At 39.7% G+C, this 10,346-nt stretch overlaps 1 protein-coding gene across 1 annotated transcript in view; it reads right to left on the bottom strand.

The window, feature by feature from the left end:
- Positions 1-1,082: 1,082 nt before the first annotated feature.
- Socs5 (suppressor of cytokine signaling 5) overlaps positions 1,083-10,346 on the bottom strand; it is a gene marked incomplete at its 5' end in the record, with an annotated part of 64,048 nt that continues 54,784 nt past the window's right edge. Inside the window, 1 exon segment of the mRNA XM_005390984.2 lies at positions 1,083-5,271. Within this exon segment, the coding sequence (XP_005391041.1) occupies positions 3,649-5,259 (1,611 nt within the window). The 3' untranslated portion in view covers positions 1,083-3,648.

Raw genomic sequence — 10,346 nt, 5'->3', positions numbered from 1 at the left:
AACCATCCCCTCTGGAAACTCCTCACCTCCAAGCAGGCCCTCTGTGTGCACTTTTACCAAATTCCACCTAAGGGAAACTGCTCGTGCTAGAGCAGAGTAAGCAGATTACCTGGTGCGATCTGCCTCTGCTAAGACACTGTGATCGTTGTGGTTCTCCATCTTTCTTAAGATTCTCACTCACTCATGGGCTCTTCACCACTACCAAAAACCAACTTTTGCTCTTGCTATAAAAATTAGAGTCAAGGCCAGTCTCCATAAAACTCACCAGACCAGTGTTTAGTGTCAGGCAGCAAAGGAAGCTTTGGGATAAAAATAACAGCAACAAGACCAAAATGTCAAATAAAAAAGTACATAAACTGTGGGTTTTGTCAAAATAAAGCCTGGGATTCAAGGATCCGTTTTTACGGTTCAAGCCATTCTAAATCTTACAAAACCTTCTAAAAGACCGTAAGAACACAGACTGATTTGTGAAAAATGATGATTTGGGCTCAATTTTTTTTGTCTAAGAAATGTAAATTTAATTATGATTAAAATTGAAAAGCAAGTTGTTTTGTCTTTAATTTTTGATTAGCCAAGAAGGAAAAAAAATAAAGTTGCTATGCACATTCATGTGAAAAAAGATACTGATGAACTCTTTCTATATGGTGACTATATTACAAATTAGACTATAGCAGCAAAGCTAAACTTTAGGAGCAGATAATAAAGTCTGAACGGTACAACAATATTCCTCAGATAATAGCTACTGAATGAGGCCTGTAAATGATTTTAAATCAGATGGCATATTATTGTCCAAAGTAATGTTCACACCACATATAAATGTATGTATACAAGTATGTATACATAAATATACAGATACATGTGTACACCTGATATGGGGGAGATAGAGGGAAGAAGAAGGGAAAGCCAGGATGATGGAGGGAGGGAGGAAGAAAAGGGAAAAGGGCTGGATAAAGAACGAATGAACGGAAGTGGGTATGAATGGTAACAACCCTTCCTTGGGTTATTTCACTAAAGACAAAATGTCCCAACTGCTATAGAATTGCCTGGTTTGTAATAAAATGCAAACAGACCATAAAAACATATTTAGTTGACAGGCTACAATGGTGTTTATAAAAGACACAGTGAATATAGACTTAGGTGCACTTTCATGCTGGTGATTTTTCTTTTTTAAAATGTAAGCCACTAATATTTTAAGGAAAAAATTTAAACAAAACAAAAGCTGCATATTAATATTACACACAAAGTGAAACAGGTGACTTTTAGCAGTGTATACATGCTTACATAAACTCAAATAGCTACACATTTAAAACAATTTCCATTTAACATATGAAAGTTCTGAAACATAAAAGCATTAATACTATCTATAAAACTAAAGTTAGAACATCAATTTGCTACAAGCATATAAAAACATCAAGTGCTTTCTTGGAGTTTCAAGTTACCTCTTCAAAACACCATCTTGCTTGCATATATAGTCCTTCTCCAATAATCAGTATGGATTTTTTTCTCTCAAGAGGTTTATTTTCCAGGTACATTGTAAGCTCAAGAAAACGAACCCAACAATTATGCAGTATAATTATGTCATAACAACTTAATTGCACATAATGCTTTAAAGTAGGTTTGGATGACGTTCTCAAACACTTTGGTATATGTTCTTCAGGGACTTCTACTAGAAATAGAAAATTTAAGTCCCTTCAATCCCCATTTGCATTAAAATAGACAAGTCTTTGGTTACAAAGTTCTACATTGTGGGCATTTACTATCAACAAAATGGTCCCCAAACCAATAAACGGTGCGGATGTACTATTAGTTCACAAGACTTTGTTTAACCTGTTTCTAACGCAGTTGGATGCTACAAATACTCGTTTACTATATCACTGATAGTTTCAATCTTTCACTTACAAGCAGAGAATACTGTTTAATCATTTCTCTGTGAATTTTCTAGTGTAACCTAAACTGTACAGTAATTTTCAGTAACTATACTGTTCCACAGTATATGTGATTATTAGAAAAGCATTAAATTTAATTAGCTTATTCTGGTAAGTCAGTATTAGACTGTAGGTAAATCTGCATTAAATATAGTAGGTTGCCAGATAATGCTTATTTAAAACCCAAACCAGTCCATGTACAGAGAAACTGTTGCAAATGTATAAACCAGCAGATATACAAGGAGAACACCAAACATACTTTATTAGCACAAAAAAAGCAGCCATAACAAGGCACAGCAAGCAGAAACATACATTAGCAGTCAAAGGGTTAGTGTTGCATACAAATATAGCTTTTCTCTTTTGTAGCCTTGGAGATAGCCATAGGGATATAAAATGACGTTCTGCAGCAACTGGTAAGGAAACTAAGGACACTCGCCAGCGGTACAGAGCACATTAACAAAAGGACACAAGAATGCATCAGGCTACTGTAGTGCAAATGTCTAGGACAGAACTGAAAATTCAGTTCAATACTACGCAAACACTAGAACTGGTAATACTTCCCAAAGCGCTCACCCAAGTTGCATTATGTACTATCCTAAGTGACAAAAAGGTGCTAAGTGAAGTTATTTACAGACACGATAGTTGTACAGTACCTTTTACATCTGCAATTTAGGTTTCAGGTTTTTCCATGAAGAATTAACTGCACTGAAGTTCTATAAATTATACTTAAACAACTCAGCTATAAGAGTTTACAACAAAGAGATCAATACTGCCATCCAAATTATTAATTATAGTTTAACAATAATCTCAACAGCAGCAACCGCCGTAGTTACGACTATCTGACCCTATCTGACCTGTTGGGGCAATTTCTAGTCTCATTTTCTTCATGGTTCTTACACTCATTTTGGGCACTGGGCACAGGAAACACCCAACGTTAATGAAACAATGTTTAGACCGCACACGGCAACGTAAGAAAATCACACACAGTACTACAATTGCAGCAGCTGTCCAAACGCCTGCTTTAAGTTAAAGCACTCATTGAAAAACATTAATACCTAGGACCTTTAAATAAAATTCTACTACTAACTGCGTAAGTCTGAAATTTTAAGAGTGACTATTTAGAAAACCTGGTTTATTTAACAGTACCTTTCGAAGAAGAGAAAAGGAGACTAACTATAAACTACATCAACACTTAAGTGAACTGCACTATGCCCTTGTGGCCAGAAAGTTGCATTTTGTTTTCCTAAAAGGAAGGCAGTCTTTTATTTTTTGGACTTCCAAAGCTTGGATTTATAGTAACTACAAACATCACTAACTTTTGGAAGGTTATAGAAAAATTCTTAGAAAAAATAATTTCAAACATTAGTCACACTGTTGGAATACTCATCTAATAATAATTTGTTCTTTAGTAAGAAATAGAATTCTTCATAGCAAATGCCCCAGAGTTGCCTCACTCAATTACTATAGCCATTCAAAACCGAACTGTTAGCTAAACCAGCTAATGTTTTTCATAGCTTTACTGAACACCTGCAGCTCCACCCTGTTGTTTCAATAGGCACCACGTTTCTCTGAGTGAGTAACAGCAGACTGTATCTGACGAAGATTAGGAGTAACTAAACTTACAGACTGTGTGAGAGAACCTAGCACTGACACTGTGCTTCTGAGAGGAGTACGGATGCGCACGAAAGCAAGCCTAGTTAATGCCCTGTGGGGACAGCAGAGTTTACTTGGCCTTGACTGGCTCTCGTTCTAACCAGCGAACCCTAACCTTTTGTTTATAATGATACTCTTTTAAAAAATCCTGTAACATTGATGGCAGAGGGAGCCCATCAATTCCATCGTATGTGGTGCACCTGCAGATGACTGCACGGCAGATGTACTGCAGGCTAAAAGGAAAGGTCCTGTTCAGAGATATAGTAAGCAATGGTTCGAAAAACATGCAAGAACTGGGGTCTTTATAATGTTCCAGAAGTCCTGTTACAGTGGAAGAGTGAAACACACAAGGGTCATGGGCATCAAAACTGAAGTTGTGATTCCACTGTTCAATTCGGGCGTGCAGGGATCTGTTGTAGCGGCGGAAGCTCACAGAGAAGAGGTAGTCCTCTTGTGCAGAGTCCCTGAGCAAAAATGTGCCTTCAGGTTTCCCTTCCAGAAGGGCTTCTGCTTCATAGCGATCCATCACTCCCCAGTAACAGGGATTCCCTGTAATCTGAAGCAAATCCGGCACGAGGCAGTGTATGTAATCGATCTGTGTATGGACTTTCCAAGCTCCCTGTCTGCTAACATGGGCATGGCTGTCTCCAGACACCTGGCGCTGCTTCTGCCTCCGTGACTGCAAACACAGGGTGGTTGTGTCCTCTTCTGAATCACAAGACGCTTGTGGAACTGCAGAACTATCCCCACTCATTTCTGTCATCCCAGGAGCTAACTTTGGTCCCAGTTTATACAGGGGATTAACCTGTGCAGTAGCTTCAAATGTATGTATTTGTGCATTGGGAGGAGGATCCACCCCTTCTTCAATACTAAGCCGTCTTCTCTCTCTAAGTCTATCTTCTTCATCTTCTGTAGAAACCAAGGACGGATCAAATGTATCAAAAAATGTTGAATGTGGGCTCACAGGAGCTGTATGCTGTTTAATCAAATGCCATTTTTGGGCTAAATCTGAGCCAGCAGGAAAAGGGCATTTCTCGAGCATTAATTCAGAAAGATGTATTTTTCTTTTATTAGAAAAGAGGGGCTTTGACTGCCTGCTGTAAGTTCTCACGGGAAAACACAAACCTACAGTGTCCTGCAGCCTCTGCCGCAGAGAGCGGCTCCCAACAGTTCTGCTGGAAACACTGTCCATGTCGTGCACTGAGCTCACTCCGTAGCGCCTCTCTCGTCTTTGCAGTCCACTCCGAGTGCGTCCAAACTTTTTATCAGTATCCAAAGAACTCTGGGTCTTTGTGGAACAGGAATGCTTCTTCTTTCCGCCCCACGGGGCATGTCGAGAGTAGGAATCTCTTCGCGCGAGTCTTGCCCCTGGGGTGACACATGAGTCGTTATCTTTCTCGATGCTGATTTCAACAATTTGAGGGATTTCGGTAGCACAGTTTTGGTTTCTCCTGGAAGAACTCTTTGAAGGACTTAATCCAAGCTGTAAGGCAACATTTTCTCTTAAGGAACTGCTTTGCTGCTGAGGAGCTGAGTCTCCCAGACTGATGTTTTCCTCTTTGATAGACAAACATCTGTTGGAGTTCATGTCCACATTTTCACTATGGCTTCCTCCCTCAGGACTGAAAAGATTCTGACATCTGTATTTGAAGGTATTCCACATTTTCCCCACTTTATCCATTGATTATAAGATCTAGAGATAAAACAGAAAAAAGAGAAGTTAATCAAGACGGCCACGTGAGGACAAAGGCAGTGCTTGCTCTCTCCGCTTCTCAGCGGGCATCTCGGTGGCAGGGGTGGGAATGTGCCTGCTCGAGTGGCACAGCAAGCGTTCTGTTTGGTAGTCGTAGGTACCAGGCCCTGTCAGTGACACTGACCATTACCCACACGGTCCCCACTCTCCACTTCCTTTCAGAAAGAATACTTAAAACTCAGATGGAAGGGAAGAGGCCCTCAATTCAACTCTGGTTTCTTTCTCCCAAGGAGCAATTTCAAAACACTGATTTTTGTTTACTTACTTTGAGTAAATGAAATATTGTCTCAAGTTATTTCAAAGGAAAAATAGATACTGTGGACATAATTGTATAACTTCTCCAAAGTTATAATGACTAGGACATTAGTGTTACACATTAAAATTACTTCAAAACTCAAGGAGTAATTTTCCGGATTTCACTCATCAACTCCTTCCCCAGCACCCTAAAGTTAACAGGTTAAAATCCTGTATCTTCCTTCTCCACTACTTAATATCAAGTTTTATCCATGGTTTTGAAGAAGTGGTCTGAATGGCAAGGAAACTAGGAGGAAGGAAAGAATATCACATTTAAGTTTAAACAGGTAAGTGCCTTTAAGCTTTCCAGTTGTTACCCTGGAAGACTGAAAATAGAATATTAGGGGGTAAAAATGTTATGACACTATAGTAATTAGCAAAACAAAAGCAAAAGGCAGTGCAACTTGGCATGTTTAGTCTTGCTGTTTAAAAGAAAAAAATCAGAGGTACTTTATGGTACTTTACTAAAAAAATTTCTTAAGACTGCATCAACAGGCATACTGTTTTATTCAAAGTAGAAATGGAAAGCCTAAAATTCAACTTGTGACATCATGAGAGCGGAGCACCTTTTAAGGTACACACACACACTCCTCCCTCCTCCCATCTCTCTGCCTCTCTCTAGTCCAGGCTGCTCCTGAATGATGAACCTCTTGAGTGGTGGGATTACAGGAGTGTCTTTCTACTTTGTCATTTAATGCATATGGTACTTTTTAAACATTTTTCAGAATTTTTTGTTCCTATTCTCCACTTAAGATCAGTATTTGAAAATGACTGGTTTCGTACAGTGGTGAGTCTTCAGAGCTGATACTTAAATAATTTTGATTAGTTCTCTTTGTTACAAATACATTCTCAAGACAGTGACACAAGTTGAGAATACAACAAACTTTCCTTAAAATGAATTACATGAGGTATGATTAAAAATCTCGGTGAATGTTTAAATTGTAAAAATTTTATAACAGTGAAAGACACATTGCCATTAATCCCCCCTCCCCTCGAACACACTTATCCCTTCGTTCCTGCCGCTGTCTGAAGCGGTTCTGGAAGCCCTCATTGTGGGTGTCTGGTTGTGCTGTCATAGCTGCCTTGACGGCCTGAACTGACTGAAAACATCGACATGATCATTTTGACTTTGGGGAAGAGGCAAAAGTCACACATGCCAGATCCCATGAGGGAAGTGGATGAGGCCTCCATAATGTTTTTACCAGCCTGCCAACTGAATGGGGTAGCGTCACTCACTATGTAGTTAATCACACCTTGTGAAGACATGACAGAGGACTTCCAGAACTGCTTCAGAAAGTGGCAGGAACAAAGAGGAAGTGTATTTGAAGCAAGGGGGCGTATTCTGAAGGGGACTGATGGCAATGGGTTTTTTACTGTAATATATTATAAAAATTTAAAGATATTATATTTTGATCACCCCTCATATCTCTCTCTATATATCTATTAGTTTCTCAGAGGCAAGGCTCTTGCATGAACATAGTTTTTCAACTAATGACAATACCAACATACAGAATTTACATCTATGACACCATGAAGGGTACTTTCAGATGATCTTTTTCTTTCTTTTTTTTTTTTGGTACTGGGAATTGAACTCAGGACCTTGCACTTGCCAGGTAGGCACTGTGCCACTGAGGTATGTCCCTGACCTGACTTATTCTTTATTAAAAGCATAGTGTTGGACACATGGAAAGTTTGGATGTTTTCATAAAAATGTATTAGGTAGAACTATTAAATTTCATTAAGTGCTTAGAACATTTGCTTCTTCCCTCATGCAAAAATCTTTTGTAAGCTTTGAAGCTTACATCTTGTTGTAGTCAGAGTTTGCAAGGGAAGAGATTTAATGCAGGGCACATAATTTATAGGGTTATTTTACAATGTTCACCCAAAGAGTCAAATGTAAAAGAATGTGGGAGATCCACACACTAGAGACCCAAAGAATCTAGCTGAGGGCCTGGATCCCATGGCAATGTTCTTCAAGAGTCCAACTGACGACCTAGAGCCCTTGGCAATGTTCTCCACAAGTCCAGCTGGAGGCCTAAAGCCCAAGACAATGTCTCATGCAAGTCTGTATCAAGGATCTGCACTGGGAAGGCTCAAAGGTCAGTGGTGGAAGCTAGACAGTCTGTACCAGCGGGATGAAGGATCTGTGCCAGCAGGCTGAGGGGTCTGCAATGGAGCCAGGAAGTAATGTCAAAGCGAGGACCAGAGCTTCCCCGAAGAGAACAGCAGCCATCCTCAGCAACAGCAAGGACTCAAGCTCTTCCAATGGTGAGAACTGAGTTCAGGGAGGAAAGCCAGTGCAACAAGCTTCTCCAGCAACAGCATGCAATCTTCCTCTCAGTTCTTTCATGCTGTTGGCACCAGTCCTCAAGTGAGTGGGTCTTCCACACCCAAAACCATACTGACTCAGTTCAGCTGAGGGTTCCAAGCTGACCATTAGTTACTTCACCACACATCTGACCTTCAAATATTCTTGGTAAGTTAAGATTTGAATTCCTTGCTTACAATCCTGTTATATATAGCCTAATTCCAACTATATTCTTGGTGACTCCATTATCTTTGTACATGTACAGTATTCTAATATCTTAACTCCTTTCTGTCCTAATTTCTTTAAAACTTTTTATTTTTACCTGATCCATATATAGCTTAAAGGTCAAATACTACTACAGGGCTTCTAACAAAAAATAGCATCGCCCACCATACTGTTTTGATCCTTGATTTTCATTCTCTGGGATTCCAGAAAATTAAATTCTTTTAGCTATTTCTGTTGGTAATTTTTTTTTTTTTTTTTTGGATAACATACTCAATTTTTTGGTTTAAGACACTGATTTCAAAATACTGAAGCAGTCGAAGTACATATTTTGGTTAAATTAATATTTATAGGCATCATTATGACCATGTGAATACTGCTCAAAGTTAAGCCACTTTTCTTTCCTGTACAGTCATTTGTTCTTCCTGGAATTACTGCCTTTTTTTGCTTGGTGTTCTGTCTACTGCATTCTTTCTCAGAATTTTGAAACAATTCTCACTAAGGTCAAACTGCCTCCACACTCCTGTCCTGTGACTTCCCCTTCCCGCTATTCCAGAAACTCCCCTTTCTTTTATAATAAAAGTGTTCTGTTTCATCCTCACCTTTTTTTATTCTGTCAGAATATAACAGTGGGAAATAACTTACCCTCCAGATTTCAAGGCCATCATCACGCCGCTTTCTAGCTTGTACTGTAGCTGTCTGCTGAAAGGTCTCAAACCACATGAATTTCTAGTCTGCTATATGGGATCTGTTTCATTTTCTGAAAAACGAGCTGGTTTTCCTCCTCTTTGCATGGCCTTCTTCATTCACTGTGCTAAATGCCCCTTTCATGTCCTCCCCACTGCCCTCTACCTTCCCTTTTAAAGTCATTTTCTTGAGACACTACACCTCTGATTGCTCTTCTGATTACCTTCTTTTTTGGGGGAGGGGGAACAGGGTCTCGCTATGCAGTTCAGGCTGGCCTTGAGCTCACTTTGTAGCCCATGCTGGCCTCGAACTCGCCTCCCGAGTGCTGGGATTACAGGGGTGCGCCACCACGCCTGGCCTACCTTCTATTTTCTTTCCATTTTGCATTTCTCTTCTTTGGTACTTTCTGGTAATTTCTTTAGCTTGAATTTCCAACATTTTTATTGCTGTTGTAATTTTACCTGTCACAATTTTAATTTCCTCAACTGTTTTTCTGTTCTCTGAGTGTGCTTTTAAATAGCACCCTATTTTCATTTCTTAGACATCTTATTGCTCTGAGGATGCAAACTTTTAAAATACTTTTGTTCTTTTACAAAAATATATCCTTAAATATTTGTTTCTTCTCAGCACCTCTTTTGCTCCTTGAGCCCACAGGCCTCTTGTTTTTCATTCTGAGGCTTTCCCTCTGGTCCCCTGGCTGCCCATCAGCACTACAATCCGAGGGGAGAAGCTCTGTCTGCACGGGTGGGGCTTGTCAATTGGCAAACTTTACTAGAAGGCAATGATGCAATGAGATAATTTTTGTATTAGGGGATCCTCCGAAGTCAACTTGTCTTGTGGCTGGTAAATCATCCCCACAAGAAAAGGTCTGATCTCCTGTCTAGGTAACAGTCACCTGACTGCCGTGTTGTGAGAACAGAGGAAAGGGAATGATGAGGTTTAATTTTCGATGCTCGGACTCTCACTTATTCTTTGCTTTTCAAAAAGGTACCCTTATTTTCAAAGGACATCCCAACTTCAGCTGTGACTCAAACTCTCTGATTGAATTCCTCCATACTGTAAATCTCTAGTCTTATCCAAAGCAGAGGAACAATGGTCTCCTGGCTGCTCTGGGTAAAGAAGGACAAGACATGTGGGAGCCTGATACAAACAGACTTTCAACTATTCCTGCTCTTAGCTTCTGTGGACCTGGCACCAGTTCGTGGGCCATGCTTTGAGTAGCCCTGGTCCAGTGCAATACTGATCAGTACGTGACGACAGATTCTGAACTGTGGTGCGGGCCACACAGTGCAATGGTAATAGTTTGAATGTAACTGGTTAAATATATTGTTAAAATTAGTTTCACTGTCTTCCTTTTACTTTTAAATGTGGCTATAGAGAATGTTAAAGTGCATCTATTTACAGTTCAGATTATATTTCTACTGGAGCTGGAGTCAGCAAACTATAGTCTGAGCAACAAATCTAATCCATGGCCAGTTTTTATACAAACCCAGCTAAATATACT

The sequence above is a fragment of the Chinchilla lanigera genome, unplaced genomic scaffold (genome assembly GCF_000276665.1).
Source record: "Chinchilla lanigera isolate Chin_1 unplaced genomic scaffold, ChiLan1.0 scaffold00040, whole genome shotgun sequence".
NCBI lineage: Eukaryota > Metazoa > Chordata > Mammalia > Rodentia > Chinchillidae > Chinchilla > Chinchilla lanigera.
Note: the sequence above shows the minus strand (reverse complement) of the source record. Positions and strands in the feature narration are given on the sequence as shown.